The following is a 25,519-nucleotide window of genomic DNA, read 5'->3' on the forward strand; positions in this document are numbered from 1 at the left end:
ATAATGGATTGGGTGGCTTTGGGTTGCATACATTTGAAAGGAAGCTGGCTGCTCAGTATTGTATCTCCAGTTAATATGATGCGTTTAAAGCTGGAATTAATTTGTAAATCTGATTGCGTTTTTTGGATTTTTCAGGCCACATAGTTGAGTAAGGTAGATGTTTTAGTTGTGGTGTGTGAGTGAGAGTGTGTGTGTGTGTGTGTGTGTGTGTAATACCTACCCACCCTCTTAAAATTTGAGGACCGTCAACAGATTCCTGCCAAGCAGCTGCCATATTTGAAATAGTTTATTTCTTTCAAAGTAAGTCATAACTGCAGTCTCCTTCTTTGGAGGTCTTTAAGCAGAGGCTTGACAGCCATATGTCAGGAATGCTTTGATGGTGTTTCCTGCTTGGCAGGGGGTTGGACTGGGTGGCCCTTGTGGTCTCTTCCAACTCTAAGATTCTATGCAGAAATCATGGAGAAGGCGCACAGCTCAATGGAAGAGCACCTGTTCTGTGTGCAGAATAGCCTGCATCAAATCCATGGCACCTTCTGCTCAAAGGGTTAGATGAGCAGACCTGCTGGATCAGGCCAAAGGCCTGCCATTGTCTGGGATTCTCTTACTGTGGCCAACAGAATGTCTAGGTGAAGATCACACGGGGAGATCCAGGTGCCAAAGCACTTGTGATTCCCAGCCACAGCCATACCGAGGCATTCTGCCTTAGGCAATGGAGGTAGCCATTCATAGCCTTACCCTCCATGAGGTACAAAGTGATGGGGAAAACCTGTCTGTGCCTGACAGTCTGCTGCCAGTCAGAATAAACAATACTTGGCTAGTTGGACTCATGCTCTGACTCCCTGTTTTCCAATTACAGTATTTTTCGCTGGGCAAATCAGTGTCTCTATTTTACTGGGATTTTTCTTCAGGGGACGTCTTTGAAGACATGGTTTTTAGAAAGCCAGAAATGCCCAAAGATGACTGAGCATACTTAGTGGCTACAGACAATTGGAAGAAAAAGGAAAGTGTGTGTGTATAATGGAGTATCATTTAAGAAGTTATGGTTGACTGGCTGGAACCCTGAGCAGGAGCACCGTGCCTGGCAACATTTTGTTGCACTTAACATTTGTAGCCTACCATATCCAAGTTGACTTTTAGATGGCCTGTTCCCTTATTGCAAAATGTTCCAATTTGGGGAAGGAAGCGGGCTTGTTGGACAAGGGCAGTACATCAACTTTAATTGTGCAACCTGAATTTGCTGGTATGTGATCAACTGTCACCCGAAAATGCTGACATTCTGGAAGCACCCAGGGCATGCAAGATTGTAATAATCATGCACCTTTTTGCCCCACCTCGATTTCCATGTCCTTCCTTTGTTGACTCCCTTATCCCAGTTTCTGGATTGTAAACTCTATAGAGTAGGGAACTGTTCCCTCATTCTTTGTAAAACAAGATGTACATGAGTGGTGCTCTAGAAAATAAATAAACTGTGGTACACCATTGGCCTGACAGCACTTCAGAGGAGAAGTACTGTTAGAACTTCCTTTTTCTGGTTACCTGGAGGTAGTTCTTACATGACCGTGGGCGTGTGGCCATTGACCACCTGGTGCAAATCTTTTTCTGAAGCTTGGCTTTTAATCTGGAAAAAAGTGAACAAATATTTCGCTTGCTCTGTTTTGTTTTGTTTTAAATAGAAAAGGCTACAGATGGCTCTCTACAGAGTGAAGACTGGACACTTAACATGGAGATATGTGACATCATCAATGAGACAGAAGAAGGGTATGTCTGTCTTTGTCTGTCTGTGACTATGGATAGCACAGGGCAAAAAGCAGAATTGCTTGCTGTGTGCTGGTGTGAGTGTTGTTGTTGTTTTTAATCAGCTGCGTGTTACTGAGCTGGCTTACATTAGGCATTCCTGTTCTCCAGAAAGTGTAATAATAATAATAATAATAATAATAATAATAATAATAATAATAATTTATTTATTCCCCGCCCATCTAACCTGTGGCCAGTCAGATTCAGAATGAGTTATCCGCCACCGGTGCTCTAGCCATCTCAGCGATTGTTTCATTGCCCTCAGATCCGTGGAAACCACCGGGCTGTCCAGGCTCCATGCAATCGGAGTGGGCGCTTTGGAGCCAAACAGTCAATAGCCCTGGTTAACTCCACATTCCTGTGGGCCACCAAGGAATCAGCTGAAAGGCCATCAACATGGGATAAAACATCCCCTATCACTCTCTGGAAACCATTTGGATCCATTAAGTGGCGGGGGCGGACCATCCGAATCGGTCCCACCTCCCTGCAGAGGAGAAGGGTAACGGAGAAGTCCAGTTGCACCAGGAAGTGATCTGACCATGGCACTTCTTTAGTTTTGCTTTTACTTAATGTCCAACATCCATAGAGGTGAACACCAGGTCCAAGGCATGTCTGCAGCTATGAGTTGGGCCAGACTTATTCAGGGACAGACCCATGGAGGCCATGCTTTCCATGAAGTCCCAAGCGGCCCCTTGTAAGGTCGTGTCACCATGGATGTTAAAATCCCCTAGGACAACCAAACTAGGTGTTTCCAGGAGAACATCTGCCACAACCTGAAGCAGCTTGGACAGGGAATCCTTGGTGCAGCGGGGAGGTCGGTACACCAAAAGGAATCCTGTACTGCCCCTATTGCCCAACTTCCAGAACATGCACTCGGAGAACTGGGTCTTCCCAATAGGACGCCTGGTGCAAACTAATGACTTCCTAGAAATCACTGCAACCCTTCCCTCAAGGCCTGGGTTGCTGTGTGTAAGAGAAGCCTGGTGGACAAGCAGCAGCAAGGACAGGCCCATCTGCTTCATCCAACCAAGTCTCTGTTACACATGCCAGGTGAAGTCCTCCATCCACGATCAAGTCATGGATAGCAGTGGTCTTATGGATCATTGACCTGGCATTGTAAGGCAGCACCTTGCTGATTGCACTATCCATCCGGTCAAGACCAGACCTGGAGGCAGGGATAGTCCTCAAACAACAACTAAGCCTGCCTCCTCGGTAATGATGTGGTCTGGTCTTAGCGTAACTCCTCCTCCTACCCGTGATCACTGAGATTGGTTGTCCCAGCGCATCCCCCCTGCCCCGTGGAACCTGCCCCGGCCATTTTGTTGGCTGGAACCCACTCCCAGGCAGCCCTGACCCATCCCCTTAAAATCAAATTAAAACCCATACAAAAAAATAAAACAATAAAAACCAAAAACACTAAAAGTTACAAACACACCAAAATTAAACAAATTCGCACACCCGACTAAACATCCATCCCACCCCCGCACCCCATGCGGTGTTATAGTTCATTTGTAGAATGCATTATTTGTGAGGTTTGATTTCCATAAATTCCAGGTACATCTTACTAACTGGAAGATGCAGGAGGGCAGAGGGCTCTTCTGCTTGGGTCCTGCTTGAGGGTTTACCACAGGCACCTGTTTTACCACTGCGGGAACAGGATGCTGGACTAGGTGGGCTATTGGCCTGATCCAGCAGGCTCTTCTCATGTTACCATTGTCTCGTCTTTCTCTTCCCCATATGAGGGGACAATATGTTCACCTGAGCACTCCAGGGAAATTATAAAGACTGCATGTTAAGGAAATGCCAAGCAATTATTGACAAAGCATAGCTTGGCATCTACTGCTTGTCACAGATGGTTCTGAGCACATTGATGGTGCCACGGTCAGCAGAACAATCCCTTTCTTCTCATAACATCGGATTCTTATCTCATTATGCATGATCAAGCTTTCTTTAGCACCTCAGCCCAGGACTAATTGCAGCCATCAGCAGCCATTAACAGCCATCTACAGGTTTACCACTCCCATCAGCCCATCTCCCATTCCCACCCACCCCCACCACCCTCTGTATATATATAGGGTCTGACACTTCTGTTTCTAGTGTATCTGAAGAAGTGTGCATGCACACGAAAGCTCATACCAAAATATAAACTTAGTTGGTCTTTAAGGTGCTACTGAAGGAATTTTTTTATTTTGCTTCGACTCAGACCAACACGGCTACCTACCTGTAACTTCTCAAAACATTGTTTGCATCTCTGCTACAATACTAGTCTGGTTGCATCTGCCTGGCCCAGAACAAACTCACTTGTTTTTCATTACATTTGAAGAGGTTCAAAAGCTGTGTGAAAGGTATAGTCCAGGGGTCCCCAGACTACGGCCCGCGGGCCGGATGCGGCCCAATTGGCCTTCCAATCCGGCCCGCGAAAGGTCTGGGGATCAGCATGGCCATCCCGCACTTAAAAAAAATTTTTTCAAGCCGAGAGCCAAGCCGAGAGCAATTTTCCTCCTTCGTCGCCATTTCCCCCCTCTCCTTCATCGTGGTTGGCCAGCAGCAGCCAATCAAAAAGTCGGAGTGCTTCAGCCAATGGGTGGGCAGCAGCTGCACGTGCACAGGAGGAAAGGGGCTGTGCAAAGCTGGCCGATCGCCATTTTCAGCAGCCGCTTCTTGCCAGAGCAGAGCCAGCCGGAGAAACCCCTTTCTTTGCTGCCGTTCCACCCTCCGCCGCAAGCAGCCCCTGCTGAAAGGTACGTGGTTTGTGTGTGTGTGTGTGTGTGTGTGTGTATGTTTCTGTGTTTCTGCTTAGCCGCGCTGCCGCTCCCGCCGCCGGAGCTGGGCTGGCCCGACCTGCCGCTTGAAGAGGAGTTGGCCTGGGCCGCCTGGCCACCGCCCTAATGGCCCCCTCCGCCGCTGCCATTGCCGCTGCCGCCCTGGTGGCCCCCTCCGCCGCCGCCATTGCCGCGGCCACCTTAATGGCCCCCTCCGCAGCCGCCCTGGTGGCCCCCTCCTCCGCCGCCATTGCCGCGGCCCCCTTAATGGCCCCCGCCGCCGCCTGGCCGCCGCCGCCATTGCCGCCGCCGCCCTGGTGGCCCCCTCCGCCGCCGCCATTGCCGCGGCCACCTTAATGGCCCCCTCCGCAGCCGCCCTGGTGGCTCCCTCCTCCGCCGCCATTGCCGCGGCCCCCTTAATGGCCCCCTCCGCCGCCTGGCCGCCGTCGCCATTGCCGCCGCCGCCATTGCCACGGCCACCTTAATGGCCCCCTCCGCAGCCGCCCTGGTGGCTCCCTCCTCCGCCGCCATTGCCGCGGCCCCCTTAATGGCCCCCGCCGCCGCCTGGCCGCCGCCGCCATTGCCGCCGCCACCCTGGTGGCCCCCTCCGCCGCCGCCATTGCCGCGGCCACCTTAATGGCCCCCTCCGCAGCCGCCCTGGTGGCTCCCTCCTCCGCCGCCATTGCCGCCGCCACCCTGGTGGCCCCCTCCGCCGCCGCCATTGCCGCGGCCACCTTAATGGCCCCCTCCGCAGCCGCCCTGGTGGCTCCCTCCTCCGCCGCCATTGCCGCGGCCCCCTTAATGGCTCCCTCCGTCGCCACCTGGCCAAATTCTACAATTAAAGGCGCTGGGTGAGTCTCAAGCTCGCCGGCAAGCAAAGCCTCGCTGGCTTGCCCACCTGGCCGTCCCAAACTGAGCGCAAGCTCTCCAAACCGAACCAGAGGGGCGAGTGATCTTTTCGAGGGTTCATCTCATTGGCGAGGAAAAGGCACTTTGCACATGCCTCGCTCAGAGCCGGTACCACGTTACTTAAGTTTGTTAGAGCTTTGTTGCTTTGCCACATATATACCCTCAAAGGGAGTTAGTGAAAAGATGCTTCTTTGCAACTCTTGACTTGCCACTTTATGAACAAGGTTCTCAATTTCCTGCAAGTTGCACAGAAGCTTCTTTATGCTGAATCAGACTATTTATCTAGCCCAGTTTTGTCAGCCCAGCTCTTCAGGGTTTCAGGGGGAGGCCTCTCCCAGTTCTGCATGGAAATGCAATGTATGTTCTCTAACCACCACCGACCCACGACCCTTCCCCTGATGTCCTCCTCACCAGCCCTCTTTGAGCACACCATTTCCCTTTCCTTTCAAGTGTGGCAGGGGGAGGGTGTTGCATTAGACTTGGCTTACATATACTCAAGCCACATCTGTGGTTTTTCCGTGGGGAGCTCCTCCACATGCCTGAGTTGTGGCCAGCACCAACATGAATGGATACATGCATGAAGCAAGCCTTAGCATTGTTACCACCCATCAAGCACAGACACAGCAGACAACTGTTATTAATTACCCCATGCCACCTCATCTCTAACCAGTTTTCTCCCATTGCTTGTTTCCAGGCTTCCTTTGGGAGTTCCAGCCCAGGTTTGGAACAGGAGTTCCTTCTTCTGAGATTCCGGCAGTGCGAAGCTTTTGGGTACGGGTAGGCGCATCTGCCAAAAGATGCTTTGTGTATTTTCTCGCTTTCTTCATGTTAAAAGTCACTTGTTTGGTTCTAGAAGGGCCAAGCCCTGTAGAGCTGTTCTCTCTTGTACAAACCACTTTCTGCTTTGCCAAATGTATATTTTTTCATAAGTATGTCCCCCTGAATTGAGAAGAAATTTCTTATTGAGAAATGAACTTAAAGTTGCAGCCTTGAAATCTGAGATCTTCAGAATTGACTAATGTTCCCCTTTCTTTCCTGCTTAGCTGTTTTCTCTCTTTCCCACAGGCCTCACCCCCAGCTTCTTCGTCCCATCAGTCCTTCCACCTTTTAAAAAGAGGAGACTCTCTCTCTCTCTGCTGCCCACCCAGAGAGAAACGCCAAGGCACCAGGTAAGCAAGCACAGTGGAATGGCCCTTGGCCATATCCAGTGCACATTTTTATGCACATTTTCATGCACAGGGATTAACTCAGTACAGAGTGGAAATAATGTGTTAGTTTAGCAATGCATAGTTAGTTTTCAGAGACGGGCCTAGAATACACATATATTTTATTTTATTCGCTGCTTTGCTTTCTCTTAAGACAGCCCTGAATGGTTATAAAATAGTTAGGGCGATGGCAAATAATCAGTTGTTGCCATTATCATTTTTCTTGCTCTTCTAAGTTTATTGGTATTTTACTGACACCAATTTTCCATCCATAGGAAATCATGTCACGTAAAAGAAAAGTGGACTCCGAGTGCAGAGTTTTCAACGAACAGTGGACATACGACTACTTTTTCACCCAATACAAAGAAAGAGGCGTTTGTCTTATTTGCCACGACACGGTGTCTGTCTTCAAGCAATTCAATATCCAACGACACTACAATACTCACCACAAGGATAGATATTCTTCTTTGACAGGACAATTAAGAAAAGATGAAATAGCGAGACTGAAAACTGCCTTGACAGCTCAACAAAATGTGTTTGTGAAGCGGAAGCAGGAGAACATTTCGTCTTTGCGAGCAAGTTTTCAGATTTCCAGGCTTATAGCCCGCAATGGAAAACCCTTTGTAGAGGGAGAATTTGTTAAAGAATGTATTCTTACAGCCTCCAAAGAGATGTGTCCGGAGAAGACTGAATTGTTTTCCACATTGAGTCTTTCTGGAAGCACAGTGACTCGTAGGATTGAAGAAATGGGGGGAAATTTGCATGAACTTTTGCAAAATTCCTCAGAAAAGCTTCGTTACTTCTCGCTGGCACTGGACGAAAGCACAGATATCCGTGATTCTGCGCAACTCCTAATTTTCATCCGTGGAACAAATGAAAAGTTTGAATTCACAGAAGAGCTTGCTGCACTGCAAAGCATCAAGGGAACAACGACTGGAGAGGATATCTTTGCAAAAGTTCAGCAAACTATCCATGATTTGAAGTTGGACTGGGCTAAACTTGCCAGTATCACAACAGATGGTGCTCCTAGCATGGTGGGGCGTACAAGAGGAGTGGTTGCACGCATCAACCAAGAGATGGACAGACACAATCAGCCACATCCAATAGCAATACACTGCCTTATCCACCAACAAGTGCTGTGTTGCAAAAGATCGCTGAAGTTGGACGCAGTCATGAAAACTGTGGTGTCCTGTGTGAACTTCATTAGAGCTCATGCACTTAACCACAGGCAGTTTCAAGAATTTCTGTCAGAGTTAAATGTTGAGCATGAAGATCTACCATACCACACAGAGGTCCGTTGGCTGAGTCGAGGAAGAGTTTTAAAACGTTTCTACGAATTACTTCCTCAAGTTTATGATTTTATGCTGATGAAAGACAGAGAAGTGCCAGAGCTCCAAGATGACGAATGGAAATGGCTGCTTGCCTTTCTGACTGACATAACCGAGCTACTGAACAGTTTCAATATTCAATTGCAAGGAAAGGGGAAGCTCATTGGTGAAATGTTTGCACATGTGAAAGCGTTCCAAGGGAAATTAGACTTAATTGTTAGACATGTGAAGGAGAAAAACTTTTTTCATCTCCCCACAACTCAAAACCGGTCATTGGGAAATCCAACAGTTCCATTCCCAAAAGAAGCATGTGTGGATTTAGTGGAGAGTCTGCAAAAGGAGTTCCAAACAAGATTTAAGGAGCTTCACATCCATGAAAAGGACATACATCTTTTCCGAAACCCTTTTTGTGTGGACATTGACACTGCAGATCCCATTCACCAAATGGAATTGATTGAACTGCAAACTTGTGATGCTTTGAAAGACGCATTCAAGACAAGCAGCCTTGCAGATTTCTACGCATCTCTCCCCTCAGAGACATATCCAAACATCAGAAACCATGCACTCAGATTTGCAACGGTCTTTGGCAGCACATATGTCTGCGAGCAAACTTTCTCTAGGATGAAACATCTGAAATCTCCCACGAGATCAAGACTGACAGATGAACACTTACATCACTTGCTAAGACTAGCAGTGACCAATATGGAACCAGATATAGACCATCTCATCAGCCAAAAGCAGGCCCATTCTTCCCATTCTTCCCATTGAAGTTTTTGTTGATTACAATCATTCTTTAATTTAAATATTGTATGGTGTTGTTTTATTTAAAATATTATTTTGTGTTGATTAAAATCATTATTTTAAATTTAAATATTGTATTGTTTTCCTGTTTTTTGTGCACCAAATGCAATATGTTCAATGTGCATAGGATTTCGGCTCCCCCCCACCCCGAAAAAATATAGTCCGGCCCAGCGAAGGGTCTGAGGGCGGTGGACCGGCCCCCGGCTGAAAAAGTTTGGGGACCCCTGGTATAGTCCAAGGTTTTTTTTGAGAACTTTACTGTAGCTAAGCACACTGACCTGCAGCCTAGGAGTCTCCCCTACCCTCCTCCCACATGTCTGGAAGGAGGTATTCATAAACTTTCCCTCTCACTCAACCACAGTTTGACTTGCTGACCAGAGCAGCTAACTTTGGTTGTTTGAGATAAGCCAACTTCAAACCATGGTTTACAAAGCTGACTTTTTGAAACCAAAGTTCCCAGTTTAGATTACTTGTTAAGCTGTAGTTAATGAGGAGCAGAGGCCTCCAAACTCCTTGTACTGTGCTGCTGAGAAGCCAAAGAAGGGCCTGTTAAGCACAAGGGCTGGAGGATTGCTGCAGCTAATTTTTGTGTGTGCATATTGCACTTGAGCATGGTCTCGGGTGATGTGCAAGTACAGTTTCTGTCTCCAAACCCTGAGGGTTCAAATAATGTGCACTTGAGCTAACATTAGAACTGCAGTATTGCCTTTACTGTGAGAAGTGCAGTTACTTGTAGCTGTCACTTATCTGTGGCCCTGTGTTTTCCCCATCAGCCCAAAGGATGCCATCCGAGCGCTTAAGAAGAGGTTGAATGGAAACAAAAACTACAGGGAAGTAATGCTAGCTCTAACGGTGAGTAGCGTGTGCAAGTGGGTGTGATTCGGGGGTCAGCGTTTGGGAGACCTCCAAAACAAATCTGCCCTCCCTCTCTTCCCCTTACCAACTTGGAACAAGGAAAGGTGTGCAGAAAGTGGCAGTCTTCTCAGACAGGCATCCTATATAATAATATGCAAGTGTCTCTGCGTCCAGATTCCCTGTGTCCGCGCTACTGCGCATGTGCCCCATGGACACAGGGATTGGACGCAGAGACAATATCTCGGTCGCGCGCCCAGGACACTCTCATGCGGCGCCGGAGGCTGTGCTACCGGGCCGCTCCCAGTGCCGGCCTCCATGGGCGCCTAGAGGATCCCCGCCGCCCCGGCTTCGGCCCTGCGACAGCCATGGGCGCCCCCGGAGCCACCTTCGCTACCAGCCTCCGTTGTTCTGGTGAAGGAAGGAGGCGGCGATGGTAACAGCAGCAGCGGGAGCAGTCCGGCCCGAGCGTGCCTCACCTTCCCTGGCCTCTGCCCGTCCTGAGCTCCTCGCCCTCAGGGGGCCGGCCTCCATAGGCGTCTAGAGGCTGCGGAGCAGCGATGGAGGAGCCTGTGAGAGGAGCGGCGAGGCCGCGGCCTTCCCTCCCTCTCTGCGCTCGGCCGTGGGGCACGACAGGAGAGCGAGTTTGTTTACTTGCGTTCCCGGCGCGCCCCGCGGCCAAGCGCAGAGAGAGGGAAGGCCACGGTCCCGCTGCTCCTCTCACATATCTTCTAGCGCCTGTTTTCTAAACGGGTTGAATGACACTAGTGTGATTTATAACAATCTCATTTGCAGCATCGGACTGCATGAAATACTAACGGGCATCTGTAGTCACATTGAAGGAGGAATATTTTAGGCCAGTGGTCCACAAATGATGATTATTATTCTACTTTTTATTAGGCTCCTGGAGCCAACTCCTAGGGTCCATTGGGGGCTTTGACCCCCCACAATAAAATATTTGTGAGGGCGCACAAATGGTGTGTGTGCACTGTGTCATGTGATAGATTATGAGGGCCAGGGCTTAACCTGGGCCCCCACAATATTTTATTCAAGTTGCCTCCCTGACTGGAGCAGTTCATCGATATGAAATCCACTTGTATATTAGAGTTTTCATTAGGATAACCAAATTTTACCCATCAGTGCAGATAGGGAATTTTGTGCACCAGTTCCAGAACTAAAAGTAAAAAGGTAAAGGACCCCTGGACAGTTAAGTCCAATCAAAGGCGATTACGGGGTTGCGACGCTCATCTTGCCCCAGGCCGAGGGAGCCGACGTTTGTCTGCAGACAGCTTTCTGGGTCATGTGGCCAACATGACTAAACCGCTTCTGGTACAACAGGAACACCGTGACGGAAGCCAGAGCGCATAGAAATGCCATTTAACTTTGCATCGCAGCAGTACCTATTTATCTACTTGCACTGGTGTGCTTTCAAACTGCTAGGTTGGCAGGAGCTGGGACAGAGCAACAGGAGCTCACCACCATCACGCAGATTCGAACCGCCGACCTTCCGATCAGCAAGCCCAAGAGGTCTAAACCACCGTTCCAAAAGTATAAGAAGTAAAGCCCCGTCATGTGGCATAAAAGTTCTCTGGTGCCTCTGATCCACTAGAGACATTCAAATTAAGAATAATCTTTTCTGTGATTGCCAGGGCTCATGTGTTTTTGTTCCACAAATTTTGACTGGCCTTTGGTGGACAGCCAAAACAGGTTGGGCACCAGGATTCTGTGGGCACCAGGATTCTGTGTCTCCAAAACACAAAGTGACATCAGGAGCAATTCCCCATTCACCCGGGAGACAATCCACACACATGGAAGGAGGGGTGGGCAGTCGTTGCTGCAGTGCTCCAAGCATTTCAGAAGTGCAGTGGATGCACTTGGAGAAAAGCAGTAAGGATTGTTCCCTTCACAACACTGAGCTTTGGAGGTAATCAGAAGCCTTGTGTGATTGTGGGGCAATTCCCCACCTCCCCTCTCCAGGATTGAGCTTGTTCTTCTGCATTTACTGCATAGAGCACTTTTGAAACATAGTGCCCAAAGAAACCATAATTTTTATCCCATTTGGGGATGTCCCCCACCCCGAGCTGGGAGGAAGGCTAGGGGCTCACCATGCTCCCTAGAAAATGGCAGAACACTGGCCATGGTGAGTGAAATGATTAATCCTCTGGACTACCACCCTGGGCTGCTCCTTTCTCAAAGTGTCCCCACACCCCTGGACATTAGCTACTGTCCAAGGCAATATAAAAAAATTCCTTCCAGTAGCACCTTAGAGACCAACTAAGTTTGTCATTGGTATGAGCTTTCGTGTGCATGCACACTTCTTCAGATACCACGAAAGCTCATACCAATGACAAACTTAGTTGGTCTCTAAGGTGCTACTGGAAGGAATTTTTTAATTTTGTTTCAACTACATCAGACCAACACGGCTACCTACCTGTCCAAGGCAATGAATTTCTTCCTTGCATGTGTTCACCAGCTTTCTTTGCTCCACCAGTAATGATGGGATTTTTTCCCCCACACACAGGTCCTGGAAACATGTGTGAAGAACTGTGGCCATCGCTTTCATGTCCTAGTAGCAAACCGTGACTTCATAGATGGTGTCCTGGTGAAAATCATCTCTCCCAAGAACAACCCGCCCACCATTGTCCAGGATAAAGTACTTGCACTAATTCAGGTCTGCCATTGGGCTTTTGTTTCTGCCTTCTGAGTGATAAGCAATATTAGTCAAAAGTAGACACACACTCTCTCTCTCTCTCTCTCTATATATATATATATATTAGTTTTTTTATTATTGAAACAATACAAACAACAAATAATAGTTTATTGGTCGCCAGATACAAAGCAGAATACAGATGTGTATAAGGCAGAAAATAATAGCAACATGTTAAGTTAAATAACCAAGTCAAAAAGATGTGTGAGTTACAGGGGTCTAGGTTCCTCCAGAGGGCAGTTAATAAAATAAACATAAATCAATCAGCACTGAAAGTATCTCTTTAAAATTCTTCCTTGCATCCCTCTACTGTGTTATGTAAGTTTATCAGCCAAGCCATGTACCATACTCTTACCTTACCTTTTGTGGGTAGTCTTTTGTGGATTGGAGGGGTAATTGGGAAGGTGGAATGTTATTAGTATTTTGAAGGTGGGTGGTGTAAATGGAGGCGGTCAGGTTTTATGAGGTGGGACGTTTGGGGGGCGTGTTTGGAGGGTAGTGTGAAGGTGGGGTTGTAGGAAGTTGTTGAGGGTGGGTTGTTGTATCTTATCTGGACATGGTTCCGTGGAATGGAAGTGTGGAATCTAGTCTGTCTCCCTGGGCGGTCTGGCTGTAGGGGAGGCCTGGATCCGGGATCCGGCCTGTCTCCCGTTCCAGGGGTGGGTTGGATCTTGGATGCAGCTGTCTCCCGGGGTGGGGTGGTCCATGTTGGTGGTGTAATCTGTGGGGCGGGTGTGGTGTGGAACCGGTGAGGGATGGGGAACGGTCTGTTCTGGAGGCGGGCTGCACCCTTGTCCATGGGTGCTGCGGGTCTCCTGCGCCAGCGAGGGACGTGGAGAGGCCTGTTGATGTTAAAGCCGATCAGAGCGTGAGGGGAACTTGAAACTGAGTCTACCTCATGGCTATGAGATGGCTATGATATTGGGTGTGTGTGTTTCTTCATCCCCCGCTTTGTGTAAGGACATGCTTTGGGGAATTGATTTGGAGAGAGAGGGGATTCAGCCCCCACCCCGCCCCACCCTGCTCCCCTGCCAAATCCTCATTGAGGCAGTTTTTCAGAAAAGGAAAAGATGATGAGAGATCCGGCTGTTTATCCCCAGGGTATCCTTATCAGGAGTGGAGTGATGGGTAGAGAAGGGACACTTTTAATCCTTTCCCTCCTGCACCATGCTCCCAATGAAAATCCTTTCTCTCCTCCCCAGCATCCTCCAGCATTTGGGACCAGGGCAGGGGGGACTGACCAGTTGGCTCCAGAATGTCATTTGGCTTCTAGAAGTCTGAGAGCAGCAGAGTTGCTATTTTTGCTTACAGCCTGAAGCAGAACAGCAATTACTGGCTGCTGCTAAATTGTCCGTGTCTGGAAGCAGCCCAAAATGCTGCTGTGCCGTCATTAGCGTGTACTTTTTCTGGCCTTTCTCTTGTAAATAAAAAATGGCACAACTCTCCAAGGGAGTGAGAATTGCTTCTGCAGGAAGGATGCCTTCTGTTGTAATTCAGGGAAGATTCCTTGGAAACTGGCTTGGCCAACACGGGCGGATCTTGCCAATCAAAGATCAAGCTCCCTCTGCTCAAGTGGGATTGGCTGGCAACACCCTTGTGGCGGAGAATTGATGTCTTTAATTAACCTTATTGGAAGATGGAGCTGTAAGAACACAAGAAATGATGCGCTCACACAGCAAGGCTTTATTTGTGTGCTTCCTGAGACACTGATCCGTGAGGGTTTTCCTTTTTTTGCACTCAAGTGGCATATACTGTAAATTTTATGAAATTAATGAATCGCATACTTCTTATTTCGTTCACAACTTTGTTTCCTTACCGTTGATACATTCAGAATGTTTTTAACTCTTAACTGCTTTTAGATGTTCTAATTGCTATGGTTTTTAGAATGTTCTTGCTTTCTTCTTGTTTTTACATTGTGTATCTGTTTGCTGCTCTGGGCTCCTTGGGGCAGGATATAAATAATTACATTTACTTACTGCGTTTAGTAAATGTCCTTCATGTGGCACCCTTGAACTTCCAGTTGACCCTATGTGGCCTTATTAGAAACCCTTGGGGCTTTCCTCAGGCTTTAACCCCTCCCACAGTTACCATACAGCCCTAAGACACTGTGATGGAAGAAATATTGTTCACGTCTGGACAGTCGTGCCTTGCTTGTCGAACGGAATCTCTTCCGGAAGTCCGTTGGACTCCCGAAAATGTTTGACAACCAAGGCGCGGCTTCCGACTGGCTGCAGGAGCTTCCTGCATGCAATCGGAATCCGTGTCGGATGTTTGGATTCCAAAGAACGTTCACAAATCGGAACACTCTGGGTTTGTGGCGTTCGGGAGACAAAATGTTTGAGTCGCAAGGCTCCAAGGTACAACTGTACAGTGATGCCTCGCAAGACGCAATTAATTCGTTCCACGGGTCACTTCGTCTTGCGATAATTTCGTCTTGTGAAGCGCGGTTTGCCGCGGCAAAAAGACAAAAACAAAACGCCAAAAAAATCATCTTGCGAAGCACGGCCATAGAAAACTTCGTCTTGCGAGTCACCAAAAACATCGCAAAACGCTTTTGTCTTGCGAGTTTTTCGTTGCGCGAGGCATTCTTCTTGCAAGGTACCACTGTACTATATACTCACAAGAAATGCGGTCTCCTTCAGAGTAGAAATAACAGACCAAGTTCCACAAGAGAAGGGAACTGGATTGAGTTCCTTGTGACATTCTCTGTTTCTTTTGCAGGCCTGGGCTGATGCCTTTCGAAGCAGCCCTGATCTAACTGGGGTGGTCCACATTTATGAAGAACTCAAAAGAAAAGGGATTGAGTTTCCAATGGCTGATCTGGATGCTCTGTCTCCAATACACACACCACAGAGAGTAAGTGGGCAGTGTTGTCTGATTTTCTTCCTCTCTCTTTTTTTTGTAGAGGAGGAGAAACAATTAAGAGGATCCTTGCCTTCTGCCTTCCCTTCCCTTTTGGCTAAAGAGCATGATAACGACAGCAGCACAATCTTTCGGTGAATACTATATATCTGAGTGTTTGCACATTGTTCTCTGCTAGAGCGTTCCTGAAGTTGACCCAGCTGCCAGCATGCCCAGGTCCCAGTCTCAGCAAAGGATGAACTCCAGTTCCTACTCATCTCCTCCTCCAACGGCGTACTCTGCTCCTCAGGCCCCAGCTTTGAATGTGACCGGCCCCATCACAGCAAATACAGAGCAGGTATTGTCTGAGCAGGTACTGTAGAAAGGCATTCCCGCCTCCAGAACCTTTTAAATATCAGACCGTGAAATGCATGCAGCTTCTGTAAAAGGTTGCATTTCTCTCTCCCCCCCCCCCTTTTAAAAAATAGATTGCACGACTGCGAAGTGAACTAGACGTTGTTCGTGGAAACACCAAAGTGATGTCTGAAATGCTCACAGAAATGGTCCCTGGGCAAGAAGATTCATCAGACCTTGAGTTACTGCAGGTAAATGTGTTGCAACCAACGCCTTAACATAGTAGATTCAGGGCAGGAGAAAGGTTCCCCACCCCCATCTGTTTGCCGCCACAAAGTATGATGATGGCTACTAGCTGAGAAGCCTTTCGAGGAGCAATGGATTCAAACTACAAGAAAGAAGATTGCACCTAAACATTAGGAAGAACTTCCTGACAGTAAGAGCTGTTCGGCAGTGGAATTTGCTGCCAAGGAGTGTGGTGGAGTCTCCTTCTTTGGAGGTCTTTAAGCAGAGGCTGGACAGGCATATGTCAAGAATGCTTTGATGGTGTTTCCTGCTTGGCAGGGGGTTGGACTGGATGGCCCTTGTGGTCTCTTCCAACTCTATGATTCTATGAGTTTAGACGTGTAGAAGAGGTTTGCAGGTGGCCATTGGCCCTGATGGCTAAACAAAGCCTCAATGTTCTCTGAATACCAGTTACTGGGGATTGGGGGGTCATGAGTAAGGGTGGGGTGTTTCCTTCATGTCCTGCTAGCAGACTTTCCAGAAAGCTCCGCTATAGGAGGCAGAATGCTGAACTCATTGGATTTTCAGTCACAGCCACACCATACTTTTAAAGCACTCTTATGCTACATTAACCACCGTGGTTTTTCGCAATGAAACCTGGGAACTGTAGGGTGTTCAAGGGTCTATCAACAACTCTCAGCACCCTTTACAAACTACATTGCCCAGGATTCTTTGGGAGAAGCCATGCCTATTAATGAGGACTAAGACTGGATGTCGTGGCTGAAGAATACTGTTCCCGGTGGCGACCTCAAAATCACTGGATGGAAGAATCGTTTTTAACTGTAGCTGCTTTTTAATTGCAGTCGTTTTTATAATGTTTTAACTGTTTTAGAATATTGTTGCTTTGTTCTGGTTTTTGAATTGTGTATCTGTTCACTGCTCTGGGCTCCTCAGAGAGCAAAAGCAAGATAAAAATTCACTAGCAGTCTCCGTTCTGATCCAGCAGGGCTCCTCTGATATTTTGTGTTCCAACTCCCTGCCTATTAGAATCATAGAATCATAGTAACAACAACAATAATGATGATTAATAATTTAATAATTTATTATTAATTTATTATTTGTACCCCGCCCATCTGGCTGGGTTTTCCCAGCCACTCTGGGCAGCTTCCAACAAAAGATTAAAAATACATTAAAATGTCAGAACGATGAGGGTGGAGACGCTCCTAGGCTGAAGACATTTAAGGCTTTAAAGGTCAACACTAACTCTTTGAATTGTGCTCGGAAACGTACTGGGAGCCAATGTAGAGTTAGAAGGGACCATTTCGTCCAACCCCCTGTAATGCAGGAATCTTTTCCCAACATGGGGCTTGAACCCACGACCCTGAGATTAAGAGTATCGTGTGCTCTACTGACTGAGCTATCACTTCTGTTTTATAAGCTTACCTGGAAAAGGAAGGGGCAGCTTGGGGATCGGGGTAGCAAGACGGTTTGTGGTTAGCAGTGCTATTTTTCTAGAAAAAGAGGTGCTGGAACTCCCCATGAACAGCTTCGTCTTAGAATTCCAGTGGTGCCAATCTGATAGGTGCCAGAACTGAGTTCCGGCTGAAAAAAAGCCCTGGTTGTTGGTTGTTACCCATCAGAAACCCAATAAGCAGCTAAATAAAAAGGAAAGGTTTTAATGGCATGCAACCAGGCGCTGTAGCAGAATAGAGACAGACAGGCCCCGCCAGCCCTCTCTTCTCCATCTGAATCCAACCTTCTGAAATGTCACAATCTGGCTCTGAACTGATGGGATCAAAGCTGACATGCCGTAAACTCAGCCCTCACGCTGTGAAAGCAGCTGCGGGAAGCATGAGGTGACTCTTGTCCAGGTGCAGAACGTTAGACCATGAGATGCCAGGTCAACCAGGCTTGCTTTTCTTCTCAGGGGTGGGGGTGCTGATACCACCAGCAGCATGGCTGCCCTTCAATGAATGAATGTTTACTATTATGGCTAAACAGCCAGCATAGTAAAACTAGAATTTCAGCATAATTTTTACATAAACATTAAAACGGTCAAAGTGGAATTTAACAATCAATATACTAATTAAATGGATTTAAAATATGTATCTTTGCATGGCTGTCCTTAATCCTGAATTTCCACTCTGAAGGGGGAGGAATGCAAAGAGGGAGGAGGCTAATTCTTGTATTGAAGGCCAGGGCTTCTAAAAGTGGCAGCATTGGGAAACACTGCCAGGTAGGGCTTGGCTATTGAGGCTTGGCTGTATTTTGCGGTGGTTCAGAATTCTACGCTGCTAAAAGGCTGCATTCCATGGTATTATTTACCTTATGCAAATTTGCATGTATTTTAGCTTAATTTATTGTCCTTTAGTTAGTCACCTGGAGTTGCAAAGAGCTTCTCACGTCACTGATGCCCAGACCACAGGAAGTCTTTTGCCACCACTGTCACCCCTTAAGATCCTGTTGCCCATGAAGTTATATCTGCAGCCATAAGGACTAGAAATTTAATTTTTAAAGAATTGCTAAAATGTTTAAGAACTTGAACTTTTGAGCTCAGTATTACACCCTGACCTGAGTGTTTATGCGGAAGCTTTGTCGCCCTGGCCCTAGAGCCTTACGCTAGATATCTTGACAGATAATAACACAGGCTTTATAACCAGAATTAAATATATGGAGTTCTTGATTGTTCTGACCATCTGGCAAATGAGCATTCTGCCCTTCTTTTCTGCCACCTTACAACACTGGGAAGGGAGTACCGTGTTTCTCATATTATAAGACACGTCTTATATTTATTTTTTCCTCAAAAAAACACACTATGGCTTATTTTCAAGGGATGTCTTATTTTTTTCCTCCTCCTGCCGCGGCCGGCATTGCTACTGCTCCTATCACTATGTCTTATTTTCGGGGTATGGCTTATATTCCTTGAATGCTTAAAAATCCTGCTATGGCTTATTTTATGGGGATGCCTTAAAATATGAGAAACAGGGTAGTCTCTGCTGAAAATGGACCCACCTTTACCCGTACCCCCACCACAACTACACTGTGGAATAGCACTGTTATCCTTACTTGTGATTGGGCACCTTTTTGGCAAGGGCTGCCCCCGCATGGCATGATGTAGTTGGATTGCGTGAGGAGGCCTACTATATCTGGGCTCTGACGACTGAAACTCCCCTGTGTCCTCTTGGACATCATTTCTTTCCCTTGAAGTTGCAATGATTCATTTCTCCCAGGAGCTGAACCGCACCTGTCGAGCCATGCAGCAGAGGATCGTGGAGCTCATCTCCAGGGTGTCCAACGAAGAAGTCACAGAAGAGCTGCTTCATGTAAACGACGATCTGAACAACGTTTTCCTCCGATACGAGAGGTGGCTTGCTTTTCCTCTGAAGCTCAAATAGTTGCTGGCTTACCCTTAAGTGTGGCTTTTCCTCCCTCACCGAGTAGTTCCTAATCTTTTTGAAAATCAGCCTTTTTAACGTCCAGAGTGTATCCTGTATTAAGAGCTCGTCTTGCTTGTATTAAGAATTCATCTTGCTTGTTTCCCATACTCTGTGCATTAGTATAGAGACAACTGAAACCGTGACTCATTCTTCCAACTGCTTCTTTCTTGTAGTTACCTGCCCTTTAGCACGTTTCTGGAGCTATTAACTATTACCTCCAGTACCAGGTGTTCTCCTGTTGTCTGTAATATTGTCTTCCTCCCCCTCAGAATTTAGTTTAAAGCTCCTGATCATTATTTATTTATTCATTTATTTTGATTCATTAATTTAGTTCACTTACTCATTAGTTAGATATTTCTTTCAAATCAATCGTCCTGATTCCATGCTGTCAATGGAGTGAGAAGCCCCCTTTGATCCATTCTAGCTAAGAGAGCTGGAAACACCTGCTGCCAATGTCACTTGTGGCTGCAGGTTACCCATCCCTGACCTACATCAGCAGCCTTTTGTAACCCATAATATACTTGCAGATACTTTGGACTGCAACTCTTGTCATTCCTGGCTCAGACTGATGGGAGCTGGAGTCCCAAACATCTGGAGGGCACCAGGTTGAAGAAGGCTGGCCTTCAGCATTGTAATGACAGGTTTTGGGGTGAGAGAGTTGGATGGGGTTTCTTCCAGCCATTCCTAGAGGTGTGACAGTGCAACAGCCCTTGTGATCATATGCTGGTCTCTGTGGCTACAGTCGGCTTCCCACCACCCCAGCCGGAAAAAGACAGATCCTTCCTTGTGCATCCTGGGTTTTATCATAATACTTGCACCTTTCAAAATTGCTACATGCCATTAATTTTTTATCTCTCCTTTTTTTTGTCTGCTGTAGATTTGAGCGATATAGGTTGGGTCGGTCTGCACAGAACGCAAGCAATGGGGTGAGTCCTCCTGCTGGGCTTCTCTAATAAGGCAGGATTGTCCAGTGCAAAATTGCTAATGTTGGGCTTGGCAAAACTCATCCTTGAAAGTGAGGTGGTGCCACTGCTGCAAAGTCCTTCTTGCCAGAACAGTTTCTGATATTTGTGATGAAGTTTGGAGCCTCTTTGCTCTTAAATCAATTGCATTTAAGTAGGTAAATATGAGGTAGTTTGCTTGCAGGTTACAAAGACAGGAGCAAGCTGAGCTGAATGGGATATAATGATCCAGATATCAAGCTCTTGAGATGGGTTAAAGGGTTATATCTTGAAAATAAGCTGAGATAGGAATTGGTGTTTTCCCTTTGCATGAGCTGCAATTAAACCAGGAAGCCTCTAATTAATAATAGTTTCTTGTTCCATCCAAACAGCGAAATCATGGTTTACCAACTTCAAACCGTGTTTTAATATCCTGACTTGTTCCGAAGCTGGTATCCATAGTTTCCCAGTTTGGAAACAATGGTTTGTTGAAGGTTATCTGTGTGGGCAAAAGACTGACATTTAACTCAAATGCTATCAAATGTGTTTCATTAATCCCATCTTAATGGGATTAATGAAACACATTTCACAAAGTCTGCCCATTTTTTTGCTCCCCCTCTTTCCCCTTTCCTCCCCACTGCTTCTTTTTTTTCACCACCAGACTGCACCCAAATTCCATAAGCAGAAAACTCAAGTATGTTTGGACAAGGAAAGGATTTTGGAGAACTGTGACCTCTTTAGCTGCAATATGATCGGCAAGGAATAAAAAAATGGGTTTAGAGTATGAGGGTTTGTATACTTAGTAAAAGAAAAGAAGAAAACACCATCCTGTATAGTATTAAAAATTTGACAGCTTTCTTGATATACTGTCAGAATAAATTATACAAATGAAGTAAATGTTGGACTAGAAATTCAAGAAACCAAATTCCATACCTGGTGTTGGAGACAAAGAGTAGGGGGGGGGGAGACAGATCCCCATAGCTTTCTCTGTGCTTAAATAGAGCAGCCTTCACCGAACTGGTGCCCTCCAGATATTGTTGTGCTTCTGCCAGCTCAAGCCACCATGTCCAATGGTTCCCGATGATGGGGGTTGTTATCCAGCCACAGCTGGAGGGCAGCAGGCTGGGGAAGGCTGGCATAGGGCTTCCTGAATCATAGCCGTGTTCAAGAAAGGCTCTGACTAGCGCTGTCCCATGCAATGCAACTACCTTATGTGACCGCTTCTGGTGTCCTGATTGGCTCAACAGGTTCTCAGCGAGGTGACCGAAGACAACTTAATAGACCTGGGGCCTGGCTCCCCGGCAGTGGTCAGCCCCATGGTTGGAAACACGGTGCCGGCATCCACACTTTCAACCCAACTCGCTGGGCTTGGTATGTGTTCTGCCTTTCCAGGTGTTCTGGGAACTGGAGTAGTATGGGGCTAGCCCACAGCACACTTCCCTGGAGATTATTCCATGTTGCAGGTTCCTGAAGAAGGTCACATGGCTCTGAAAAGTAGTGCTTGCAGTTAAGGGTGGCGTCCCATCTTGTCCTGAAAGCTTATGATGTCCATATCTGCCCATCATATAAACAGAGTGGAGTCTACTGCTCTTTTTGCAATCCTGCACAAATGGGACTGTCTGAGCCAAATTGCAGGTCACGATACACTGAGTGCTGAGTTAGGCTACCCCCCCCACTGCATCTGCATCATACAGTTAAGGCACTTGCCCCCCCCCAAAGAATATTGAGAGCTGTAGTTTACCCATCACAGGACTACAGTTTCTAGCATCTTTAACAAACTATAGTTCCCAGGAGTCTTTGGGTGAATCCATGTGCTTTAAATGTATGATGTGGGTGGGTGTAACCTCTGTTGCAAAGCGCCCTTGGACATCAGAGGGGTGAGGAAGAATGGGGTGCTTAACCCTTCCCCCTCCACCAACTCCCTTTCCTTTAGGGAAATGTGTTGTCCCCCACCCTCGCTTGCAGAAAAAAGGGCTTCAGATCTATGGGGAGGTGGAGAGTGAGTTTCAAGGGCAAAGTAGCTGGTGGAGGAAGCATCCCCTCCCCTCCTGCAGCTTCTCTGCTTCACATCCTCCCCTCCAGAGAATGTATAGCAATGGAGACCTAAGGAGCTAACGTTTCACAAAGCTGTGCTTCCATGTTCAGTCTGACGCTTCCACCCACTGGAGATGGGGAGCTGTTATGTCCAACTCTAGACTCGGTGGTTGGGAGAGGGTGCTGCAGGTGTGCTTGGAACCAATCTTTGGGACAGAGCAAAATGTTCAAAGCAAAAATGTGCCTCCTTCTGCCTGGCTGGCTCATGTGGCGACTCTGGCTTTCTCCTGCAGCAAGGATCTGGAATCTCAAGCCTGAGGGCCCGAGGCACCTCTTATCTGGCCCCTGGGACTCTCACAGGCTGCACCCCTTGCCAGCCCTGTTTCGAAGCTTTCTTGAGTGTTTCTGCTTGGCATGTGTCCTTGCACTCTAGTAATAATAATAATAATAATAATAATAATAATAATTAATAATTTATTATTTATACCCCGCCCATCTGGCTGGGTTTCCCCAGCCACTCTGGGCGGCTTCCAACAGAAAAATAAAACACAGTAATCTATTAAACATTAAAAGCCTCCCTGAACAGGCTGCCTTCAGATGTCTTCTAAAAGTCTGGTAGTTGTTTTCCTCTTTGACATCTGTTGGGAGGGCGTTCCACAGGGCAGGCGCCACCACCGAGAAGTAATGACTCTTTCTTGCCTGAATGGAGGCTAGAGTTGGGTGTAGGAAGTAGCCTGCTTTATGCAAAGGTAAAATTCTCATTTATTGCTTTGCCCACTTTTGCCTCTTGCCTCACCCACCACCAGCATGTGACACTCCCGCCTCCAAAAAAGTTGCTCTAAAGTAAATGGGTTTAAAAGGGTTGTCCTATCCTAAGCCGTATCGTTTCCTTTGTCTGCAGATATAGGCTCAAATAACGTGAGCGGAACGCTCAGTTCCCTCCAGCACCCCAACCCCCGGGATGACTTCGACATGTTCGCACAGACGAGAGGCAGTTCGCTGGCTGATCAGCGCAAGACGTATGTTGGGCCTGAAGGGGGGAGGTGTGGGGGACTTGGGCGGTTCCCTTAAGCCCTCGGAACTGGCTCTTGTAGGCCTGCTGTTCCCCTGCGGGGCACAGGCTCGCTGCTCTGAGCCAGGCTCCTTTGGAGGCAGAAGTTAAGGCCAAGAGGACAGTGGCATCATGGCCAAAGTGAGATTCGGACCAGAGGCTCCCCGTTCCACAGATCAGTCTTTCAACCGCTAAGCTCATGTATTCATTCCTTCAATGCATGCATTCTGCAGCCCACCTCGAGGGCCCAGAAAGGGTCAACCATGTGTTAGCTGCAGAATTCCCGGTTGCATTGATTTACAATTCTTGCCCTATCGTGGACCATCCAGAGTCCGTTTTAATAAACAGCCTGAACTGGTCGATTGCACAGTAACCCTGGCATGCCAATAATGCAGCAAAGGGTGCAGGTTGTTGTTGTTGTGTGTGTGTGTGTGTGTGTGTGTGTGAGAGAGAGAGAGAGAGGGAGAGAGAGAGAGCTTTTCCATGTGGAATTGAATGCAGCATCTCTCCCTCACCAACCCATTATTTTGGAAGGCACAGTTAGTGTGCTGTCACCGCTACCCTGAAGGCTGTCTGTCTGAATCCTGCCCTCCAAAGGCCTACCTACCAGGGATGCCCTGGTATTCAGGCACCAGGGAGGAGATGAGTTATTGTCCTTGGTCCTTTAGCTCCACCCAGTGGCTGACTAATGGGCAGATCTCCACGTAGATCCTGGGTTCTGTGAAATCTTTCAACCGTTTCCCCTCCCTGCTCCAATTTCCGAATTCAGGAGTGGAGTTGAAATTAATGACAAGAGATCAACCATTTGCAATGCTGCTTCAGTTTAACTTTGTGTGTATGTGTGCGCGCTAAGCTGTTGGGCTGCAGGACCCTTCGGTGGTGGTCAGTGGCTAGTTTTGCTACCTGCACGAGATAAGATTGGACTCTCGACCAGGTTTTCAGCTTGGGATTACTCCTGCGCCAGTGTGGTGTAGTGGTTAAGAGCGGTAGACTCGTAATCTGGTGAACTGGGTTCGCGTCTCCACTCCTCCACATGCAGCTGCTGGGTGACCTTGGGCTAGTCACACTTCCTTGAAGTCTCTCAGCCCCACTCACCTCACAGAGTGTTTGTTGTGGGGGAGGAAGGGAAAGGAGAATGTTAACTGCTTTGAGACTATCAAATCCAAACTCTTCCTCATCCTCTTCCTGGATCCGATACTTCTTCTAGGCAGGTGGTGGCCAGGATCACTTTTGACCAGCTTTGGCTGGACCACCAGCAGCCGTCTCTTCTAGCACAATCTGACCTGGCTTTGGAAACCATAGGGGTGGGCCATGACTTAGTCATAGAGCCTATGTTTTATGTGCAGAAAGTCCCAAGCTCAATCTCCAGGGAGAACTGGGAGAGACCTGTGTCTGAAACTCTACAGAGAGCCATTGCCAGTCACCGTAAACAATACTGAACTAGATGAGCAAATGTGGCCAGATCTGGTGTAAAGCTGTTTTCATAGAATCAAAGAATCATAGAGTTGGAAGAGACCACAAGGGCCATCCAGTCCAACCCCCTGCCAAGCAGGAAACACCATCAAAGCATTCTTGACATATGCCTGTCAAGCCTCTGCTTAAAGACCTCCAAAGAAGGAGACTCCACCACACTCCTTGTTTTCTACACCCCTATGCTTCCTGCGTTAAACCTCCTGCTCTAATTTTATCCTAGGTTAAATGACTGTAATGCTCTCGTATATTAGGCTGCCCCAAAGCTGCCCTGGAAACTTCAACCAGTCCAAAATGCAACTGCCAGGGTTTGGGCTGGGGCTCAGGGACCAGCACATACAACTCATGCCATCTTCATTGGTTACCTGTTGGTTTCCAGGCACTGGTATTGACCCTTAAATCTGGTGTGAGGAACCTTTGTGCCTCCAGAGGTTGCTGCACTACATTATCCCTGGCCACTGGCCATGCTTGCTAGTGCTGATGGGAGTTGCAGTTCACAGCACCTGCAAGGACAAAGGTTTCCCCACTCGTGATGTTTTTATCTGTTATTTGTTTTATATATTAAATTTATGTACCACTCTTCATGGGAGGGTAACAATATAAAAACACAAACGTACATAACATAGTAATAAACAAAAGCAGTAGCTACCTTCACAGTTTAAAAGCCCATAGATTGCGGAATTAGCCAAAGGCCTGGGAGAAGAGGAATATTTTTGCCTGGTGCCTAAAATATGTAGTGAAGGTGCCAGGTGAGTCTCCCCGGGGTCAGCATTCCACAAACAGGGAGCCACTGCAAAAAAGATCCATT

The 25,519-nt window shown here is 47.4% G+C and overlaps 2 protein-coding genes across 4 annotated transcripts in view; both read left to right on the top strand.

The window, feature by feature from the left end:
• The window catches only part of TOM1L2 (target of myb1 like 2 membrane trafficking protein), a 56,718-nt gene that overhangs the window by 8,967 nt on the left and 22,232 nt on the right, over positions 1-25,519 (top strand). For all 3 annotated transcript variants that reach the window (XM_035130760.3, XM_035130761.3, XM_060282430.2), the window contains exons 2-11: positions 1,674-1,758; positions 9,573-9,651; positions 12,173-12,322; positions 15,080-15,214; positions 15,399-15,557; positions 15,688-15,804; positions 19,009-19,142; positions 20,093-20,141; positions 21,404-21,527; positions 23,092-23,209. In XM_035130760.3, the coding sequence (XP_034986651.2) occupies positions 1,674-1,758; positions 9,573-9,651; positions 12,173-12,322; positions 15,080-15,214; positions 15,399-15,557; positions 15,688-15,804; positions 19,009-19,142; positions 20,093-20,141; positions 21,404-21,527; positions 23,092-23,209 (1,150 nt within the window). The remainder of the gene's footprint in view (positions 1-1,673; positions 1,759-9,572; positions 9,652-12,172; positions 12,323-15,079; positions 15,215-15,398; positions 15,558-15,687; positions 15,805-19,008; positions 19,143-20,092; positions 20,142-21,403; positions 21,528-23,091; positions 23,210-25,519) is intronic.
• On the top strand, positions 3,771-8,869 carry LOC118085650 (uncharacterized). Its single transcript, XM_088657084.1, has 4 exons — positions 3,771-4,535; positions 6,160-6,236; positions 6,531-6,634; positions 6,946-8,869. The coding sequence occupies exons 1-4, from the start codon at positions 4,232-4,234 to the stop codon at positions 7,139-7,141; spliced, it is 681 nt and encodes a 226-aa protein (XP_088513210.1). The 5' UTR covers positions 3,771-4,231; the 3' UTR covers positions 7,142-8,869.

Source organism: Zootoca vivipara, chromosome 13, assembly GCF_965207765.1.
Source record: "Zootoca vivipara chromosome 13, rZooViv2.hap1.1, whole genome shotgun sequence".
In the NCBI taxonomy this organism is placed as follows: domain Eukaryota; kingdom Metazoa; phylum Chordata; class Lepidosauria; order Squamata; family Lacertidae; genus Zootoca; species Zootoca vivipara.